At 40.7% G+C, this 23,193-nt stretch overlaps 1 protein-coding gene across 4 annotated transcripts in view; it reads right to left on the bottom strand.

Moving 5' to 3' along the window:
• The window catches only part of myo6a (myosin VIa), a 106,961-nt gene that overhangs the window by 37,912 nt on the left and 45,856 nt on the right, over window positions 1-23,193 (bottom strand). For all 4 annotated transcript variants that reach the window (XM_007887882.2, XM_042332924.1, XM_007888030.2 and 1 more), the window contains 9 exons: window positions 19,623-19,768; window positions 9,418-9,487; window positions 7,892-7,965; window positions 6,005-6,134; window positions 5,521-5,626; window positions 4,950-5,005; window positions 4,217-4,314; window positions 3,966-4,130; window positions 705-785 (listed from right to left, as the gene is read on the bottom strand). In XM_007887882.2, the coding sequence (XP_007886073.1) occupies window positions 705-785; window positions 3,966-4,130; window positions 4,217-4,314; window positions 4,950-5,005; window positions 5,521-5,626; window positions 6,005-6,134; window positions 7,892-7,965; window positions 9,418-9,487; window positions 19,623-19,739 (897 nt within the window). In that variant the 5' untranslated portion in view covers window positions 19,740-19,768. The remainder of the gene's footprint in view (window positions 1-704; window positions 786-3,965; window positions 4,131-4,216; window positions 4,315-4,949; window positions 5,006-5,520; window positions 5,627-6,004; window positions 6,135-7,891; window positions 7,966-9,417; window positions 9,488-19,622; window positions 19,769-23,193) is intronic.

Raw genomic sequence — 23,193 nt, 5'->3', positions numbered from 1 at the left:
ATTTTTCATTCCCAATTTCAGAGTCAAAATGTTATGCTCATTCTTGCATTGCAAGTCCACTGCATTTGATAAACCTAATCCTTGATAACCTCTACCATCCTTCGTGAGTTGAATTCCTAGGCCAAGACTAGCCTAATGAACACTAATGTACACTAGTCTGCATGGTTATTCTCTCTGGGTTTCCCCAAAATAATGATTATTATTATGTGCAGATTATGAATTAACATCCTGACCCTTAAATGGGAGTCAGACAATCTTGACCATCCTGACCCTATATTACAGCCCTTTTCCTCCAAATGTAAGCCCATCTTCCATTACTTTTTCCATACAATTCAAAAGACAAATTGGAGAAAGGGGGTCAACAATTCATCTAAACACACGTACTTGGCAATAACATCTAGATATTATTTATTCATACACTTTTAAGCAAATGAAGAAAAATAAGCAGTCAGTAATGGGTTTAGTTATTCCAAGATTCCCCCAAAATGAACAGCCATAAATAATTTTCCTGACTGGGCATTTCATGCTCTATTAATTCTTTTAAACCACTTTTTCACGGTACTGAATTATTCACATTTAAAAATCACACTAAATTTGTCTCATCTTTAACAGGGAGCTTTTAGTTAATCCACCATGACTGATCAACATGATGCTCATGATATGGAGCACTCAAGTGTAGACGGGGATGTGTGTAGATACTGTACCTCAGGGCTCTTGCGATTCTGTAGAATCCGTTTGTCCGACTCCTTGTTGGCAAAGTATCTGGTACATCCTCGATTCAGATACTACAGCATGGATTTAGCACAAGAAAGATGAGTTTAATGGTAAGAAAAAAACAACAGGTAAGGAGAAAAGAAAACACATTTACCTATCGTAAGATGTACAAGACAGCATCCGAGCATTAAAACCAAACAGAATATAATAAAACACATAACATTTCAGCAGTTAAAGAACTTGGATGAATTTTATAATCCATGAGTTCACCTTGAATAACTATTGTCTTTATAGCAGCTTGACTTACATGAGGAAGGGCTGAGCAGGGAGAATTCAAGGATGTTGACTAAAACTCTAGTCAAAGAGAAATGTGCTCAGAAAGGTTTCAAAGGCAGACAGTGAGAAAACAAGACGTGGGTTTTGGAAGAGAGATTTTAACAAAAATACAAAGTATAGTAACTTGAGCAAAATTTAAGCTGGACCATTACAAAACCTTATTTTTCAACGATATTTGGTTATTTGAGATATTTGACACCAGGGTCGGGGGGTGGAGAAAGTAATTGATCAGAGTATTGGGCTGGGGGGGGATTGAGGTTGAATTGGCACCAGCCAGTTAATACAACCATTAACTTGGTTACTTTAGCGAATATTTCAGCTGTGAATTTGTTAAATTCAGTTGCTCATGTTGTCCAACATCTTTTATTGCTAGATTTGGTAAATAAAGTGAAACTTGTCCCAATTATTCACGATAATTTGATTTTGCAACATGTCCCTTAGCGCACTGTGTAGCGCACTAAGGGACAATGTCATGTTTTCGAGGAGTTTGGGTTTGGGCCTTTTTCCCCAATCTCAGATACACTGAGTGAGTGTGTCTGCGTGTGTGTATTGAAGTCAGTGTATGTATATCTGTGTATGTGTGTGTGTATGTGTGTATACATTGAATTTAGGGTACTACATACCACTATACACCATTCTGCAACCTCCCATACAAAAATTATTTGATGGGGGGAATAGAAACTGACATGTAATCAAAGTATTGACACTATAGGCAGCAGGATAGACCTTGTGAACCCAAGATCAGCACACACTTACAACTTTATTATTCATGGGTTATGTAACCTCACTGTATAAGTGTATCAAACTATCCTCATTTTATAAACTATTCTTTACTTTTCTATCTTCAATCTTATTGTAAAATATTCCTTGCTATGATATGGAAGATCATTTCTGTAGAAAGTGAATGATACAATTTTGAAAATACTATGAATGATTCTCAAACTAGTAAAACATTCATAGCATGCTCAAAGTGAACGACCAAATGCTACCTGCCATGTTGAGCACAGTACTTTACTCAGTTCCTGCTTCAAAGACCAGGCATTAAAGGCCCGGCCTAGCCTCACTTGATGCATCCAATCAGTCAAAAAGCAACAAGGGAGGCTAGGCCTCAGAGGCAATGCTACAACACCAACTTTCACTGGCTCTGTAAGAATTAGGCAAATAGAATTCACGTTGATCTCAGCAGCCCACGTGGTGAGTGATTGCCACAGTATTCTGAAGAGGCACCAATGAAGGTAAGTCATGGTAAAAGAAATGCCACAGATCACCACGAAGAAATACATAATCATGACCAAGAAACAGCACGACAGGTGCTCTGATTAAGAAACTGTTGTGACTCTGAACCGAAGTGCTTCCTTTGAGAGCTGCGGCATTTGTTATCAACAGTTTGGACCAAATGCATTAAAAGCATTTGTCTGATAACCCGTTTAAGCCTGATAATACTACAAATTTCTGAAAGCTTCAGATGAACTCTCTGCCCAAAATCAATCGGGTCTGGAGCAAACCCAAAGTGTGTACCAGCCAAGTGATCCGCAAACGGGAATGAAAAGCAATACAAAAACAAGTTACCATACCAACGTTACTGACTCTTTAGGAGTTCGGAATAACCTCTGTGTAGATTATTCACACAAATAAAGAGAGGTGTTGGGAATTGCACAATAAAAAATTCATTATGGAATGTGTGCAAAAAGCTGATCAGTAGATCAGCCTTTGACTGGACTATAGCTCTGTGTCCACTGAAAATCGCTGACCACAGTACAACACTGCCCTCTAGTGTTAGCATTACTAGTCACAACTTTTCTCGGAAAGCACTTTGGTTCACAGTATCATAGTTCAACCACCACCCTAAGTATTATTTTGGAAAGGAAGAACAAAAGGGGAGTAGTAAAGTGGGGAGAAGATGCGAGAGGGGGCACAGGAAATGGGGGAAAATTAGCATTCATTTTATTATTCCATTCATAAACACCGACAACAATTTAGGATGATGTAAGTGTGGGAAGCCAAGACGAGTTATTACAATTACACAAAGATTATTACAGAAAAATATCAATAAACAGGCTGAATGTATCATTTCCTTTTACAATTTATATTATGGAAGTGGAACACTTGAAATGCTCTGCGGTTCTTTGTCTCATATATTGCAGGACGACACATTTTGGTGTGGCAATGATTAATCCTATCCAAAATTTTCCAAATCGTCAAGGTTGCTTTTAAGTCAATCAAATGGGTCTTGAAACAGCTTCCAAATTGTAACGAGGAAAAGTTAAATCACTGGGGCAGGAGATTCTAACCCATTTTTCTAAAAAAAAGCGCAAACAGTATTCGTATGTTCTGGGTAGTCCCTGTATTTAGCTGCAGCACTTCCACGCAAGCATTCCATCTTCCATAAGTTGCAATGTAAAATTCAGTGATATATAAAGGTGACAACTTGGATTTAGTTCAGGTTAAAAGAAAATGTGCTAATAGGATAACGTCAGACCTGAACTACCAAGGAATTTAAAACTAGTGGTGTCTATCTGGATATCTTGTAGGATAGTTCTTCGTTTATCATTTATTTGTGGAATAATCTTCCATCCCACCCCTGAATATTTTATTGCATGGATAATAGGAAGAGTAATAAACCAAGTTGCCACCTTTCATTCCCCCTTATTTATGTTCACATTTGCCAGCAGCTTTTGAAAAACCGCTTTCACACACAGAGCGATTGCAAGTGAACATTATGAAGGCAGACGCTGATAGCAGTGACCTAGGGCCAATAATACTCCAGCACCAAGAAACTGAGGGGAAATGTCAACACAGAGTAGTGGTGAAGAGATAAACTCACCTCAGCAAGTTTAAGAAGTGAAACCACTTGAAAGGGTTAAAAAAAATAGAGCACAGAATTGGACCCCTAGGCCCTATGGCACCAAACTCACCCGGAAGTGATCGGGGGAGGTCAAGTGAAACTTTTGCCTAATGTCTTCAGGAGCACCTGCACACAGCCTATAAAAGATATGGTAATTTCTTTCTTCTTTGCCCTGCATACAAATTCGGGATTTCTCCAGCAGGTAATGAGATACAAATCCTCCGACGACAGCATTCTGCAAGGAAAAGAGGGGAACAAAAAGTAAGGGAAATCTGTGACAAATGGAAACATTGCATTGAAAAGTCACGTTCAAAAAGTTACCTTCTCGTTGAAATGGATCTCTACAAACTTTCCAAAACGACTACTGTTGTTATTTCGCACGGTTTTGGCGTTTCCAAAGGCTTCAAGTAATGGATTTGCTGTTTACAAATAAAAGAGAGTAAATAATCTGCAATATCTCAAGCACATCCTTTTCCAATATCAATTCTGATTTACTGACTAAAGGGTGATCAGGAACAGGATACTACACCCCATTATATATTATATTTGATATATAATATGGGGAGGTAGTGTATATATTTGTTCTTTCTGTATGGATCCATATATTGTAAATATATACAATAATCGTAGGATTTGATGATAATTATAATTCCTGTATTGAACTATATTCTGACACAAAGAATTATTTTTTGGTAAAAGCTTCACTCAAACTATAGTGTGACACGAACAGAGCTTCTAGAATTTAACAATAGGTTTTCTGGGAAGAAAACAATGTATACAACTTTATTTTCCTTTCCAGAGAATTCAATAACTGTTTTTAAAATGGTTATTGCTCAGGCTGCCTAGCTAACAAACTTGATTTGTTCTACACAGCATGTCACTTGAACACAAATTGCCCATTTTCAACATTGCTGTCTATTCAAGGCCACAGACATGGCCCAGTGTCCCCAAAGGATGAATCTAGCTCAATACGATGCTCAATTTGTATCGAATTCCAGATAGAAATAGAGAGAATGTTTTGCCAGAAGTAGCATGTGTACTTGAACTTGCATACCCTCCACAATCCTTTCGTCAATGTCTTGTCCAGTTCCGTATGATTCAGTTAAGTACCTGTCAAAATGAGAAAAATAAAGTGAATCTCTGCTTCTCTGGAACCTGTAGAGAATTTGACAGGTGGAAAAAAGGAAATAAACAGCCACTGAAGTTGCCAACAAGACTGTAGTTGCAACACACTGAAAATCAGCCTGCAATGACCTACCATGAGAAAGCACAAAATAAAGAGAGAGGTCTGGTCATGTCTGGCAATTAAAATAGTGGACTGAGTACTGACAAGTTAGTTGTAGGCTTCAATGCTTATCGGTCATCTTTAGCCCTTCAACCTTCCAAGATTTATTAAATGAACATCATCTCTTGAAATGTGGATACTCACCAAGGGAAAGGCAAAGTAAGCAGATTTCCTGGGTCTGAACTGAACACGTCTGTCAAAGACAGGCAGTAACCGAAAGCAAATGTTGAGATGTAGAAATGTTCTGAAAGTCAACGCTCCAATAGGAAGAGCGATCCTAGCTGGGCAGACAGCTTACTCCAGAACTTATATTTTTAATCAAATAAAAAAGCACACATACCGAAGGACAAACTTGGTATTCTCGGTTTTCCCTGCACCAGATTCTCCTGACACAATGATGGACTGACTCATTTTATGCACCTTCATGTCACGATATGCCTTATCGGCTGGAATTAGAATAGCAAGGAAAGCAATCTTTAAACAGATCAGGTACCACACTATACACTAAAGTGTAATTTTCAATAGAAGATAATTCTTGCTTTTTTTATTAGAAAGAACAAAACTATAATCTTATTTTCGGATTTTTTTTATTACTTAAGAGTAGGAACCGATAAAAAAAAGTAAAAATCAATATTCGTCAGTTTTTGTGCTGTTTCAATCTGCCAATAATATATTTTTAAACCAAATTAACCAGTAAAACATTGTCCTTTTCAAAACTCTTTGACCACGCGAAAGAAAGGTAAAATGTCAACTAGCTCAATGAGCAGTAGAAACCAGTGGGTTTTAATGAAACATGTATCACAGCAAAGGACAAAGCCACTCACCGATAGCGTAGACATGTGGTGGCAATGTACCCAGGGATTTCCCCCGGTATTTTTTAATGGTCTCTGAGTTGTACAGTTTTGGAATGTCAAAGTAAGGGTTCACTGCAATCAGGATATTGGCTACACAAGTCTGCAAAGGAAAGGCAAACATGGCAAGTAAAACAAGCTGATTCATTTCCTTAACTCAAGCACGGACTTCCAGTTTAGAAACCTCCACAGATTCATTAGTCATAACAACCAATATTTACAAGGCTTTAAAATTTCTAAAGAGCATAATTTTCTAAATTAGGAAACAGTTTAACACAGCAAAAGCTATGTTGTAGTATGGCAACTTGACGTGAACGATTTCACAGTGAAAACTTCTTTGTGTGGCAACATCAAGGGTGGCGTGTCATCACAGCACAGGCCAATGTGATAACTATACCTGAAATTTGGATTGCTCCTCATGTAACCTAATTACAATTACTTCAACCCCCATGCTGTAATCTGAGTGACACTCGGTGATAGCTGGAGACTGGCTTGGACCAAGCAATGCATTACAAAGGTAATAACAACAACAAAATTACATATCTACAGAAGAGAAACAAATACTACAAATTTAGTTCTGGCCTGAAATGTTAACTAATTATCCTCTCTCCGTAGATGCTGCCTGACCTGCTGCGTGTTCCCAGCAACTTCTGTTTTTATTACATATTAATTGGTGTTCCCAACTCTTAGCAGCAGTGCCTCTGAATACCTCCAGAAGATGGTCTCTGTTCCCCAGCTGCCATCCCCTGGTACAGATGGCAAGGGGAGCCCTGTAATTCCAAGCAGCCTAATTAACCACAATTGGGCAACATGATAGCAGGAGGACAAGATGTTCGGTAAAGTTATCCGAGCAACAAGCTCATTAAAGGGAGGAAGCCAGTCGGGTTTCAAAACAAAGGAGGAAAATGAAGTCTGGAGAGACAGCAGGTCTGTTGGTGATTACTGTAAAACCCTGTGGCTATTCAATCAAGTATCACACAAATTCTTTTCAGAATGCAGAAATCCAAAAATTAGTCACCTCGTGGGGAGGGGGGGGGGGAATCCTATCTTTTCACTTTTAGAATTTTTCAATATTCACATTTCATAAATTAAATAGCAGCCTTTGTAAAATGATTTAATGTAGATAAAATTGACAGTCATGGATGTTTGTGACAACACCATGTATAAAATCCTAAGATTTCAAAATGTATTACAACAACTTGCATTAAATATAGCTCGCTTCACACAGGATAACTTGTTGGGGTGCTTCACAACACTACCCCAGAACGCCATAGATCAGCTACGTATTGAGCAATTACAGAGAGAGAGATGGATAGATCTGCCAAGTGAGGCAACAGAGGAAGAAATATTGAAGAAACTGGATACCGTACGACTTTTAAATAGAACACGAAAACAGATGAGTTTCAGTGTGACAAATGGCCTTTCGTCATGCTTGACTTTTCTTTCTCATTATATCTTATAAGCACCTGGCTCCCCAAAGAACTACAGAACTAGCGGATTAACGCATTACCTCAATAAACATAGAAAAGGCTGGAGGTTTGTGGGAAGAGTACCTCCTGGGGGCATTTAGAAGCACTGTTAGGAAAACCACTTAATGTACTGTTCAGGTCTCTTCTGTAGAGTATACCTATGCAATGCATTGCTCAAGTGAATGTCATGTAATGCTCTAGTGAATGTCATGCACCACAGCAATGCCTGAAGAAGCCAACAAACCTTGTAGACACAAATCTTAGTTGAGCAGGTAATAAATCTCCGAAATCATACGATTTTAATTGCACTGTAAAATTTTTATTCTTATTTATAAATAAGCTTTGTGTATTATACTGGCTGAGACCCTTGTACAATTTCAAAAAAGCTTACGTAGATTTTGTCTTTGTTGTAGCGTACTCGCACATTGTTCAGCAGAGTAGCTTCATTTAAATACATAAGAGAACCTGAAAGAAGATGCAGAAAGAGCAGACAGCGTTAGTTCCACGTTTAGCAGATGTTCACTGGACAACATGAATAAATAGTCAATGCTTCAGCAGTTCCCTGAATGGAGCCAATGTCTGGATACAACAGATTATTATACGCAGACAAAGGAGGCCATCCAAGGCTGAGCACCAGCATCACACCTGACCAAATGTATTCTGTCAGGAAACAAAGACAACTGCATGCAGCTTGGAATATCAATTCTCATCAGCCGTGTTGCAGGAATAACACATTGTGGATTGCTGGCAATAAAAGCAAAGCTGTTATCATCTGGAGAGAATACTTGTGTCTTTGTGTCAGTTATTATCTCCGTTAGGATCTTAGCAGGTTCAACACAGATCATTTTTTTCTGGTGGCTGTGGGCCCTTACTGATAAATGGCATAAGTCACTGCTGTACAACTACAGAACTCAAACATCTGAGGATTTATGCATCTACATTGAGCAGCACTGTTTTCTTTCCTCCCCATCATCCCCACCCTCTTGACCCAGTCAATAAAGCCATTGGTCAGTGTCAAAAGAAGCCTTTTGAATTTAGCAAGTGCTAAGTCTGTTTATAGTTCATGTGGAACTAATTTATTTCACTCATTGGTTTGGAACATGTATTGTTATTGCCCAGGATTCACCTTCTGATCAAGGAAAAAGTTAAACAGAAAGGAGTGCTGATAACTAATAATGGTCAGAAATATCATCTTAGTCATTCCTGTTACAGGGGAGCCCCTTTATAGTGCTCCTCATTATTACACTACCTCGCTTATAGTGGGTTTACTAAGTGGCTTCTGGTACTGACTAGCCAGTTTCCTAAAATGTCTGACCTCTGAGTTATCAGGTCGCTGTTGACGCTATTTCCTGTTTATTGTGCGAACACACAGAAAAGCACCTGCATCACTTCCTGTGTACTGCATAAGTGTGCTATGCGCAGGAAGTGTCATTGATGTCACTTCACAAAGGAAGTGCTTCAAAGAACAAATCAAATTACTGAAAGCCCAGCCGTAACAAACAAACATCCAAAATATGCTCGCTGAAGGTAAACACAATGAGGCTGCCATTGCTTAATACAGTATATCATAAAATCTAATTACAGAACAACCTCAGACATGAACTACAAAGTGAAAAACCTACAGCAATGTTGTGACCATCGATCTCTCAGTACGTCTGTCAAGAAATGTTTTGCACAGTTATGTGAATACGTATAATATATTGCGACCGAGTAGCCATTGAAGCTGAGTGAATTATTTCAACAACAACAACTTTACATTTTATAGAGCAACTTTTACGTTGAGAGGACATCGCAAAGCGATCGAATTAGACATAAAGGGAATTCAACAAATAGGTGAAGGTTAACGATATTAATGGGAGACAGGATTAGAGTAGATAGCTGTTCTACTAATTCACAGGGTTCATGAGTTCTACTTACAGTTATCTTCCACATCCTTCTTATTGTCTTCTTCCGCTGGGAAAACTTGATTGATAGGTGCTAAAAAAGTCTATAAAAGAATCTAATATTAATCAAATGCTGACAAATATCTTAAAAATGAACTCACAGTTATTTTTTATATAAAAAACAAAATGACTGAATATGGGTTCATTTGGGGGTGGAATTGAAAATAAGTAGAATGAACAATAGAGTGAATTGTAACTTTTCACTATGATAAGAGAATTTTAAAAAAGATGCAACTCATTGAAGGAATTAGGATACACTTCATCACTGTTGCATTGTTCAGTATTGTATGTTGCTCTTGCCTATACCTCAAACTTGCTCCATGTTAACGTGCATGGGTTAGCATGTCAACATAATACTGTCATGTCAACATACAATACTACTTCTGCCTTACAAGGAACTTCAGACATATGACATATTAGATCCAGTCCAGCATACGTAATGGCTCCTGCAGTAAATGTGTTCAATAATAGGTTAGAGTATTTTCATATAATCTACAGCATAGCAACAAAGTGAAGTTATTTAAACATTTACATCAATAAATGTCTTGCCAATTGCAGCTTTTACTTTCTATACATATTAACCGTTGTTTTAGAAGGAAACCAAATATAACTTATGTGATAATACTTTTAAGCTGTGCACAAAATTCATCTGAATTTCATTATACAAACTGACAATCAGATCAATTAGAAAGCCTGAAATTCTACCTAGAAATAAACAACACAAGCCTATTTTGTCTTAAAATTTCAAGGATACACAAAATTGTGGAAGATGCTTAAATTCAGACCTAATTTAAGAAGAGCCAAAAATTCGGCATCCAAATTAAGACAGAATTTAAGAGTTTCCCACAACTCTATACAATTTTAAATGTTAAGACAAAGGTTCTGAGAGCTATCCTGAGTGAAGGACTCTGCATAAATGCAAGTTGTTGTCTTACAAGCTAAGACAAAGTGGAATCCTATTTAAGATTGGTCTGAAGTTCCACTTAGTCTTCGTCTTTCAATAAACCAATGAGAGCCATGATGTGAAATTTAAAAGTACATAATAATAATAATAATCCTTGCATTTGATATAGCGCTTTTCACGTCGGGAGGACGTCCCAAAGCGCTTCACAGAAAACACTGTAAAGTGAATTGACTGTATATTTGTGGGCGAACGCGGCAGCCAATTGCGCACACAATGTCCCACAAACAGTCGTAGATTGAAAATGACCAATTTATTATTGTTTTTGGTTTTTGGAGGGAATATTATTAGGTGTGTGGAGTAAGGAAACTTGCCCAAGGTTTCGCCCTCTGCCTGGAATTGAACTCAGGTCTCTCGCTTGCAAAGCAAGTGCTCTAACCACTGAGCTACAGGACTCCATGTTTATTACGTGCGTCAGCCTGGCTCAGTTCGTGGTACTCTTGTGTATGAGTAATAAGGTGATGGGTTCAAGTGCCGGGTCTCTACTTGAGCTCATAGTCGAGGCTGACACTCAAGTGCAGTAGCAGATATCCGTGAAGGCCAAGGTGATGTCTTTCTGATGAGATAGTAAAACCATTGTCTTAATTGCCTGTTCAGGTGGATATCAAAGATCGTGTGACACTATTTAAAAAGAAGAGGTTCTGTTGGTGTCCTGCCAACAATCAACAACTACAATCCTCAGGTGATTCAGTCATTCACCCACCCTTAATAATAATAATCATCCTTGCATTTGATATAGCGCCTTATCACGTCTTTGAGACGTCTCAAAGCGCTTCACAGAATATACTGTAAAGTGAATTGACTGTATATTTTGTGGGCGAAACATGGCAGCCAATTGCGCACAGCAGTGTCCCACAAAAAGTCGTAGATAGCCTTGTGGATTTGTGGAACTTTGCTGGCACAAATAGCTGGCATGTTGGTCTGTATAAACAGTCACTACAAGTGACAGTAATTACTATAAAGTGCTTTGAGAAGTTTTGACATAATAATGAATTATAAATAAGTAAAGTTTTAATATCATTATGTAGATGATAGCTCAAAGGCCCCAGACCAGATTGCACTTGTGGCTTTATGTTTCTGGTACAGTCTCTGTCTTTCTCTCTCTCTACACTGCCAGTTTAAAGAATCAAAGTTCCCATTGAAAGTTTGTCTAATAGTTTCTGCAAATGAATGCAACGCCAGCATGCCAATATAAGGGATAAAGTGCTTGGCTGTTCTTTCTAAATCACAGCTTCCTGTATTTTGTTCACTTTTATAAAATTACATTCACAAATAGTTCCAGATTTCGAGACCTGCTCCAGTTTTATAACTGACTCTTTCCAATATCTGTACACAGGAATGGTATTTGGCATCAAGAACTTTGCCAAATACAGCAGCTTCTTTCCAGAATGTATTATGCATTACAAGTAAGGATAACCTTGCCTGTCACTTTATTAGAAACGGCAGAAGAAATTCACTAAAACAGTTTCGATGATGAAGGCCCTTCAGGTCATTTGATCTCATTCTTCCAGAGTATGAACCCCATTATCTTTTTCTGACTATCCAGCGCCTTGGGACGTCCTCCCGACATGAAAGTGCTACACAAAGAACATTTGTTGTTTGTTTTTATTGTAGATTATTATAACCTGTCCAGCCTCCTGGCCTCCACTACCCTTCCCGGGAACCCATTCTGACTAGTGACTACCCTCTGTGTGAAGAAATAAATCCACAGAACTTTAAGCACAAAATAGATATAAATGAAGACACAAATCTGCAGACAACTGGGAATAGGAAAAGAGTATATGAAAAATTGCCAAAAAGGAGAATATCCTGCAAAACATTTGAGATCCTCAGATTCATGTGAAGTTCTTTATTTCTTTTTTCTTTTTACAGTATATTCTGTGAAACGCTTTGAGACTCCTCAAAGATGTGATAAGACCCTATATCAAATGTAAGGATTATTATTATTATGATTATGGAAAATCTAATTATTCTGTAGCCTTGCTCTCCTTGGATTAGCTGGGGAGAGTTTGACGTTTCATGAAAAACAGCCCCCGGTGTGACATTTTCACTTCCTACACCAAGGATTCTTCTAGCTTCTGAGTGAGAAAAACTTTTTGTAGCAGATATAGTGGACTTTGGGCTGAGGACACTGAGTTGAGACTCAACTACCTGCTCATTCATACCCCACTCAAAATCAGTCCCTGTAGAAACTTACAATCAATAGATATTCATGCCATTTCTTTGGATTTGATTCAAACCAAAGGTTCCACAAGTGAAAGAACAGCCAAAAGAACAACATATTACACTCTGACCCACATTGGTTTCAATTCTAAAATTAAAAATACTCTTGTGTTGATAAAGAAAGAAAACGTATGTGATTTTTGATTAATGCCCCCAAATGTTTCCTGCACACAATTAATTCCTACTATAGGAATGGAATGGAGCTTCCAAGAAGACAGAAGTTTGTGGAGTCCTGTAGCTCAGTGGTTAGAGCACTCGCCTTGCAAGCGAGACACCTGGGTTCAATTCCAGGCAGGGAGAAACCTTGGGCAAGTTTCCTTATTCCACACGCCTAATAATAATCCCTCCAAAACAAACCAATAATAAATTGATCATTTTCAATCCACGACTGTTTGTGGGACACTGCTGTGCGCAATTGGTTGCCACATTTCGCCCACAAATATACGGTCAATTCACTTTACAGTATATTCTGTGAAGCGCTATGAGACGTCTAGAAGATGTGAAAAGCGCTATATCAAATGCAAGGATTATTATTATTATTTATTATTATAGAAGTACAACAACAACTTGCATTTACATAGCATCCTTCACCCAGCATAGCATCTTGGAGCACTGAACCATGGTGCAGTTTGATGCCGAGCAGAGAGGTCGGGAGAGGAAGATCTTCAGGCGCAATCATCATCAGGGCAAAGAGGCGGCAAAGTGGTGGGATTGACACAGAGAAAGCACGGCCACCGGTGGACTGGAAGGGCAATCAACGTGCACAAGGCCAAAGTCAGCTGAGCAAAGTGGTGATAGAGAAGTGCAGTGTGAGCAGATAGCAGTTGGTGTCCAGTATTTGCCCCAAGTATTGTGTCTGTGAAAAAGTTAGAGCACTACAGTGTTCTTCCAAGTAAGGTTAAGATCTTCCATGTAAGTGAATGGTTTGAATTCTGAGAACTTTATGGAACTCTATTCTGATCAGAGCTAATCCAAGGGGAGCAAAGCTGCAGAATACTTAGATTTTCCATAATCATAATAATAATCCTTGCATTTGATATAGTGTCTTATCACGTCTTTGAGACGTCTCAAAGCGCTTCACAGAATATACTGTAAAGTGAATTGACTGTGTATTTTGTGGGTGAAACGCGGTAGCAAATTGCGCACAGCAGTGTCTTATAAATTTTTTCTAAAATTCCATAGAATACATAAAATTCCATAACGTTATAATGTGCACACAGTGGAGGGATTACTTAAAAATGCAGGTTTTCGGACAGCAGTTGGCATTATACACAGTATTACTACCGTTAGGCTCAAAAACAGTAGCATCTATGGTGCTTTGTTCAAATATTTATCCGAGTGAACTTTACATTCCTATGTGGGTAATTACTACTGTTTCTTGGCATTGGCAGTTTATAAAGGAACAAAACTTTGATTGTAACCCTTTAATAACACAACTGATGGATTCACAAGAGAACAAAGTTCATTCAGTTTTACTGAGGCACAAAATTGCAGTGTGAATATACAAAAGAGCATAAGGAATTTGTTTTAAGAAAACTAAATGTACTGTCAATAGCACAAACAATCAAGATTAATTGTGTAACAATCCAGAGAACCACTCTATGAGTAATACACAGAAGAGGTGATGAGTGCCTTTGTGATAGGAATATTCCCATGAGTAAACAGAACATTGAACTCATCTGATCAATGAAGAAACAAAGTAGTCTTATCGTAATAATTCTTGCATTTAATAATACCCTACAATGTAGAAGCATCACAAATCACTTTAGAATTTTCTCTTTAACAACAACAACATACACTTATATAGGGCCCTCCATGCAGGGTAGCGTCTTAGAGCATTTAACATTGGCGGAGCCTGACTCCGAGCCTGGGGTGGGGAGGTGACCATAAGCACGGTCGAAAAGGAAGATTTTCAGGCGGGACTTGAAAAAGGGGAGAGAGGGGCAAGGTGAAGGGATTGAGGGAGAGGGTTCCAGGGTTTTGGGGTGTAGTGGCTGAAAGCGCGACCTCCATTGGTGGAGCGGAGGGTGCGAGGGACGAGCAGGAGGCCGGTGCCAGTCAAGCGGAGGAACCGGGTGGTGGATTGGGGAGTGAGGAGGTTGGAGAGGTAGGGAGGTGCCAGGGAGTGAACAGATTTGAGCACGACTGTGAAGTCGATCCGTTCGGTGATAGGGAGCCGGTGGCCTGGCCAGAACTGGTGAGATGGGGTACCGAGTTTGGTCCGGGTCAGTATGCGGGCAGCAGAGTTCTGAATGAGCTGGATCTTGTGAATGAGCTGGGGAGACCGGCGAGGAGTGCGTTGGAGTAATCCAGGTGGGAGGTGACAAACGCATGCACGAGGGTTTCGGCTGCATTTGGAGTAAGGTACGGTCAGAAGCAGGCAATGTGGCAGAGGAGTAGGATGACAGTGTTGGTGAGGACCGGATGTGGGGAGGAAGGACAGCTGGGGGGCGAACCGGATGCCTTGATTGTGCACTGGTTTGGTGAGTCTGAGGGAGAGCCCAGGGAGGTTGAGAAGTTCAGATCTGCAGGAGTAAAGATATTGACGGGAGCCAACGAGTATGGTTTCCGTCTTGTCCACATTCAGCTGCAGGAAGTTTGCACTCATGCAGGCCCTGATGTCTGTCAGACAAATTAATAAAACATCGGCGAAGCTGGAGTCGGTGCTGGAGGAGGCAAAGTAGTATGTAAATATTGACCTTCTAGTGCAGCCTCTGCAGTGGGTAAGGTTCAGATCAGGGTGTGTGTACGATGTGGCCACAAGGTAGTTTGTGCTTTTTGCAGATTTGATCTTCAATGAGGTTTCAAGAATTTCACAGACTACCTCTACAATATTAAACTGTATTAAAAATAGGCATTGGATTCGATATTAACATTCATGATCTGCGCTGATTACAGAGGTGGGTTTGAGTTGAGAGGGGAGAATTCCAGCCTTCCTTGGAATACACAGATCATTTTTCTTTACAGTTAACATTGCACAAGTCAATCTGACTGCTTATAAATTTCACGAGTCACACTCATAAGCAGAAATATTTTCTTAATTTATTAATTAATCCCATTGTGGAGTCCTCACACGCTTGATAATAATCCCTCAAGAAAAAAATAACTTGGTCACTCAATCCACGACTGTTTGTGCGACACTGCTGTGCGCGATTGGCTGCCGCGTTTCGCCCACAAATATACAGTCAATTCACTTTACAGTATATTCTGTGAAGCGCTTTGAGACGTCTAGAAGACGGGAAAAGCACCATATCAAATGCAAGGATTATTATTATTATTATTATTATTGTCATCCCCATACTTGTGGAAGTTTATCCCATGTCTGCGGATGACATTGCCAAGATGTAGCATATAGATAAGGAAAAGAAGTGGGCCAAGAATGGAGCCCTGGGGTACCCTGCACTGGGTGGGAGCGGGAGGAAAAACCAATTGCCGAGATGAAATGGAGGTGGTTGGTTAAGTAGGACTCGAAACAAGGAGAGCCGATGGAGGAGGTTGGTGTGGTCGACTATGTCAAACACGGCAGAGAGATCCAGGAGGACGAGGAGGCAGAGGGAGCCTTGGTCACAGATAGAGAGGACCTGCGACAATGCATTCGAGGACTTGAGCAAGGAAGGAAAGGTTGGAAATGGGCGGTAGTATGAGAACTTCAGTGTAGTTACTGTACATGTCTAGGCAAAAACAGTAGCCAACTTGCTTCCACAAACAGCCACAATCTGAAGTGAATGCCCAATTTTTACTCTCTCTCTAGGGACCGTTGGCCAGGAATACTCTGCCAGAAAGCTACAGAGACAGAATCAATACAGAGATTTAAAAGTGGATGGACAGATAACTGTTGTGGAGCTACTAAGGAGTATGGTGAAAGGGTGGGGCAGTGAGATTAAAAGATCTGCCAAAAGCTAACAACTGTGGAACAGACTCAATGGGCTGAATGGCTCCTGATTTCCTATGTGACTCAGATATGAGAGAACTGCCAAGTGAGACAGTCTGATATCTTGTCTCTTCTTGGGAATTCAAACATAACATTGCTGCTTCCATGTTCCTTACTGCAAATTTCCCAAAACGTTGGAACACCACCATCAACATCCAATAATGATACCCAAATCTCACTCATCTGAAAAGACCTCCAGGGCCAAAGACAATGTTCGCACTGCACAGACAATGTGTGGAAGCGAGGGATCAGACACAATGCTATTGCCCCACTCTGTGAGGGGCCATGGTGTAGATCTGGGGAGGTTGAAAGACAACTCTGTGGAAGTACTAAACCATGAGCGACACACTCAAAGCAATCTCTCTTCACACTCAACCAAGAATGGCTGAGCTCTTGATTTTTACACTGCACATTGTGTTCTTCACATCTGATAGAGATGCCGTGACATGGTGACTAATAGAGATGAATTTCTCAGTGAAATCATTTGAATAGGATGTTCAGTGTAAATGCTCAAACAATACACCAATTAGAACTTAATGCAACAAGTTGCCTTGAAGGGAAACTGTAAAGCAAAGTAGTATAGTAATCCTTGTTGATACTCCTGTCAGGACTCAGGGAGTGCTCCACTACTCGAGGTGCTGTTCTTAGAGTGAAATACTAAACCCAAGGTCTTATCTGCCTGTTTTAGTGGATGTGAAAGATGCCACAGCCCAACTTTTGAACAAGAACAATGAGCTCTGTTGTTATTCTGGCCAATAGCCTCTCATCTCAAAACTCACCAAAAATATAAGATAAAACAATCATTCACTTAATTCCTGTTTGTGGGGCATTACAAGGTAGACTAGGAAATTCAGGTGTATCATTTGAATGGGAGAAAGAGAAAATAGAGAGGGAGAAAGCTTTACATTCACTTGTACTGAAAATACAGTGTTGGAATGCTTTTCCTCATGCATTCAGCCTCCACATAGAACCAAATTCTAATAGTAGTAAAAATCTTTGCATTTGGTATAGTTCCTTTCACATCAGGAGGCCCTCACAAAGCAAAGTGACTGTGTATTTATGGATGATACTCAGATACAAAAACGTGGTCAGAAGCTCAACTGTGTGACCATGGAACCTGGTGATGGAGAAGGTTATGCAAATCCTGGCTAACTCCTCCCTGGGCTCCTGACTTAATAACAAACCTGAATGAACAACAGTTTGTTGGAACCTGTCCTGCTAACTAGTTCAGGCAATTCTCTGTCCAACCTGAAGTTCTACTTTTTTTTAATGTATCTAATCTGGAAGGTATCTTAGTGCAAATATCAAGCGAAACTAATCACCTGACCTGAAAGTCACTATATAAAAGGCAAGGATTTTTACGATTATTTTACATTCATGACAAAACCTGCCACTTCCACTGTGACAACCTATACACGACCACAAATTGATACAATTGATTTGGTTCTTTTGTAAAATGTCTTTACTTTTGAATCTTATTTCTCAGTGCTAAGCTTTTCATTTTTATTATTTGTTTCCTTTTCAGCTCCTTCATTACTAGTGTTTTTGTGTCTAACCCGCCATTCAAAGGGTGCATCTTTGCATAGCAAACACTAGAAAATTAGCTGTAATATGTTTGTGCAAGTATATAGTGAGCACAAAACTCAACTAACAGCTTCCAACAGATCAGCTGCCACACCTCAGGCGCTGACAGCTTCACCATCCAAGAATGCACATTCCACCTTGCTAAGCCAGTCCTGAACCTTGGCGTCTTGTTTGACCCTCAACTATCCTTTCTACCCCACATCCTTGCCATGACCCGCTCTGCCTTCCCCCACCTCCACAACATTGCCCGGCTCCGTCACTATCTTACACTACAGGCCGCCAAAACCCTCATACATGCTTTCATAACATCCAGGCTTAACTATGCAAATTCCCTGCTTGTCGATCTCCCCAACAACTCCCTCCATAGGCTGTAGAACTCTGCAGCCCATATCCTCTCCCGCATCAGGCTCCGTGACTCTTATCAACCCCCATCCTCGCCCGACTCCACTGGCTTCCCATCACACAGAGGATACAGTTCAAGGTCCTGGTCCTCAGGTTGGAGAGGTAGGGAGGTGCCAGAGAGTGAAGGGATTTGAACATGAATGTGAGGATCTTGATGTCAACTCCATTATAATACGCCTTGTTTTACCGTGGGTCTGCTTAGAGTATGGGTGAACCTTGGACCTGTGATTACTGGAAGCACACTACACTTTCTGCTCCTTGGTGCTGATAGCCCTGATTATGGGTCCTGTTCCATCTCACTTCCTGCATGCTGCGTCTGCATGTCATAATAAGGAAGTGCCACTCGCGACACTTCCTGTACGTTCTATGTGTAGTTGGCAGGAAGTGAAGATAGTTGTGACCTAGTGATCTTTGAAGTGCTGACCACATGTAAGCGTGGACACTGAGCTCAATCAGGGTCAGGCTTGATAGTGATACTCACCCCCTCTTCCCCCCATGCCAAGGTCAAACACCCTGATTGCACTCAAACCTCACATGAAAAATGGTTGCATTTTATACCTATCCCCTCATTCTCTCATGTTGGTGTCTTGTTGGGGTATGATCCCAGGATTGCTACCAATCCTGCCAGCAAGACACCAACGCAAGAGAATGAGGGGATAACATTGGCCAAATAAAAATGCCTTGATGTGTTTTGAGTTAAGCCAATTCTCTCTTCCCAAAGAACAATGCATATTTTTCAAATATAATGAACATTTTCGTATTAAATTCGATGCATAATACTTTCATCTGCTTCAAGTACAACAATCTATTGTTGAAAATGTCAACCACTTCTCGCCGACTTCAATTCATTGATCAACCGATATAAACTGAGAGTGGGATTGAACCCACATCTCACAAGTCGGGGACACTCACTGCACCCTTGAGCCAGATTTTCTAAGTTTGTTCAGTTAACATTCACACAACAAACATGCATTATAATCATTGTGAAAATTCAGATCAAGCACGCCAATTTCTCAAACTACGGATGACAATTTATTCACCCTTCTTACTTAAACACACAAAGAGTTCAAGTACTCACCTTTCCCTTTTGATTCAAAGGCTCAATAGTTAATGTGTCAGCACCAATGTCAATGATCGTACCCAACTGGAACCCATCTGCTGGGTGCGGAGCCCACACCGATTTCCCATCATTCATGGCTGCTTTCAGAAATTAGCCACAATTCCCTGGTTTCAAAAGAAAAAAGAAAAGTGAAACTGAGTTCAAAACCAATCATTTTAAACAGGATGAACTATACACCTTTCAGATTCACATAGCTTAGAAATACGACTGCTGAAAATAACAGTTGTGAAGGTGAGTGAAAACTCAATTATATTTTACAGTAACAATTCCAAACTACAGCCAGTGATGTGCTACAGACCTGTACCCAGAGAGTATCTACTAACTGGAGTGAATGTTATAACGACAATGCAATGTGTGCAAAATCGTTTTGGTTGACTATGCTTTTGAAATCCATTCTGGACAATCTATCAAAGAGGCATAAGTGGCTGCAAAATAACACACTGAATTTCGGGGAAATCACTTGAAAAGGCAAGCACTAGTATGAAGTGTTCCACAGGAACTGTCACTGTGCAACATTACTAAAGTGTCCAACACAAGGACACTTGTGGACAAGGGCAAGGACAAGGCAGTAGAGTTGAAAAGTACACTGATCAAATATCAAGCTTTTGCCAACATTTTGCATTACTTTTTTAGTAGAATATTTTGATTCCTGTAGAATATTCATCTAAAAATCTACAAGAATTATGAGAGCCTTACAAGAAGAAATGCATTTTTATTTTATCTGATCGCATCAAAATGTCTCAAAGTGCTTCAGAAGTAATTCCTGCCAAGTGTAGCAGTGCTTTGTATAGCTCCTTTCATGTTGGGAGGCCTGGCAGCCATTTATACCAGCCACATCCCAAAAAGCCATGAGATAAATGACCAGTTCATGGGGAGGATACCCCTAAGTTGCAAAAGTATGTGAAAGAGGAGAATAAAACAACACAACATAAAATCTGATGTTGCACCACAAAAAGTCAGATGGGCACATGATTTGGAATTGAATAATGCTGGTATGTTAGCGATGGATTTGGCCCAAATATTCCACAAACATAACCTCTGCATGTCAACCACGAAGACTACAAGTTCACATAATACCACGCTTCATTCATCGAAGTTCAAAAGAAAAGCAGGACTGAACTGCCAGTGGCATCAGTGCCTGTACCTCACTTTGTCCAGTACCAATGCTCAGACTTTTCAATTCATTTGTTTGTTCTGCTATATGTCGTATTCCACTAGTTAGTTTTACTGGCTGTATGTGAAGATTTCTCAATGAGTTACTTTGAAGTTTAGGAACTATTTAGACAAATTCAGCAGCTAACGTTAACTCACTTTCCTTTCTCCGTAGATGTTGCTGACCTGCTGAGTATTCCCAGCGACTTCTGTTGTTATTTCAGATTTCCAGCATCTGTAGTATTTTACATTTAATATAATAGATGATTATTATCAAGTGTAGTGGTTGTGCATTTGTAGGCAAACCTGGCAGACATTTTGCCCACAGCAAAATTCACAAATAGCCAGAAAGTGAGTGGCAAATTTACCTATAGGATTGCAGACATGGGGTTAATTTCCACATGTATGCAGATGACACCCAACTCTACCTTTCCTCTTCTACCCTCAACTCCACGACCACCGATGTCCTGACAGCTGCCTGTCTGACATCGAGTCCTGGACGAGAGACAACTTTCTTCAGCTCAACGTGCGCAAAACTGAGGCCCTCCTGATTGGCTCCTCAGGTGCTGACAGCATCAGCATCCAAGGCTGCACTCTCCACCTCTCAAAGCCATTCAGGAACCTCGGGGTTCTGTTCGACCCTGAGCTGTCCTTTCTTCCTCATATCCGCGCCACAACTGGCACCGCCTTCCATCACCTCCGGAACATCGCCAGACTACGGCACTACCTCACCCCTCACGCTGCTGAAACTCTGGTCCACACCTTTATCACCTCAAGGCTGGACTATGGGAACTCTCTCCTCGCCGGCCTTCCCGGCACCTCCCTCCACACTGCAGGTCATTCAGAACTCTGCAGCTCGTGTACTGTCCCGCACCAGGCTTCGGGACCACATCACTCCCACCCTCGCTCGCCTCCACTGGCTCCCCATCCCCCAGAGGATCAAATTCAAGATCCTCATCCTCACCTACAAGGCCATTCACGGCCTTGCTCCCTCCTACCTCTCCGACCTACTATCCCCCCACTTACCTGCCCGTACCCTCCGTTCCTCTGGTTCCGGTCTGCTTCACATCACCCGCCCCAACCGCCCTACCATCGGTGGCCGGGCCTTCAGGCTCTCAGCCCCGAGGCTCTGGAACTCCATCCCCCAGTGCCTTCGCCGCCTCCTCCCTTTCCTCCTTCAAGGCCGGTCTCAAGACCTTTCTCTTTGACCGTGCCTTCAGCTCCCCTCTCGACTCTCTTCCCCCTCCTCGCTCCCTCCCTTCCCTCCCCTCACCCTGACCATTTCCCCCCTGCTCGGGTCCTGACCCAACTGTCCAGCGCCTTGGGACGTCCTCCCGACGTGAAAGGCGCTCTATAAATGGAATCTTGTTGTTGTTGTTGCTAACAGATTCATGTAACAAATTCTTGTAGATGTGCAGCATCCACCTGGGCAGGCAGACATGATCCTGTTCAAAGTCTCATTCAAAGGCCAGCCCCTGGCAGACTGTATACTCCCCCAACACTGCCCTGGAGTGTCAGTCCCGACACCAAGCTCAAATTGCACACAGAGCTTCACAACCTTCTGATTCAGAGGTGAGAGTGCCAAACTGGCACATTTCCACCACGCAGTACATTACACACTGTTGTACTTTACATACCCTTTCACTGCTTTATGGGATGAATTCAAAAGTTCATTTGAGAGCAGCACTGTGGAAACGGTTTTGAGGTCTCTTCCCATTTGGCATGACTGTTTATTGAAAAATCTAAAACTTAATTAAGTCAGTTGTTTACTTGCCAAGAACTAGTACTCAGGACAAATGGCCCCTTATAAAAATACAATGGTTATGAAACAAGACAGTTCATGCCTCATACCAGTGATATGTTTGAATTCCCGTTTGCCAGTGCAGCCGATACAAATCCTGAGGAGCTGATGAAAAACGTCCTTCTCACACCTTTTTATCGCTGTTTCCAATCGCTGTTCACATAAGGAATGACCTAGCTTCACTTTCCTAAACCACAGTGGCCCAAAAGCAATGACTACCATCCTTTCACCTGCCCCTCCCCCACCTGAAGTATTTTGCCCTTTTCTGTCTCATAGTTTACCTCTCCAACAGCTTAAAACTGCCGGGATTTACAGGGTTTTTTTGTTTAGAAATGTATTGTTCGAATTTTTATCTGCCTCTAATAATAACAATCCTTGCATTTGATTTAGCACTTTATCATGTCGTCGAGATGTCTCAAAGCGCTTCGCAGAATACACTGTAAAGTGTATTGACTGTATATTTTGTGGCAAAAACGCGGCAGCCAATTGCACACAGCAATGTCCCACAGTCGTTATTTGAGTGACCAAATAATTAAATTTATTTTGAAGGAATTATTACCCCCAGAAAACCAATCC

The sequence above is a fragment of the Callorhinchus milii genome, unplaced genomic scaffold (assembly GCF_018977255.1).
Source record: "Callorhinchus milii isolate IMCB2004 unplaced genomic scaffold, IMCB_Cmil_1.0 Scaffold3, whole genome shotgun sequence".
NCBI lineage: Eukaryota > Metazoa > Chordata > Chondrichthyes > Chimaeriformes > Callorhinchidae > Callorhinchus > Callorhinchus milii.
This window is presented reverse-complemented; position numbering and strand designations above follow the sequence as displayed.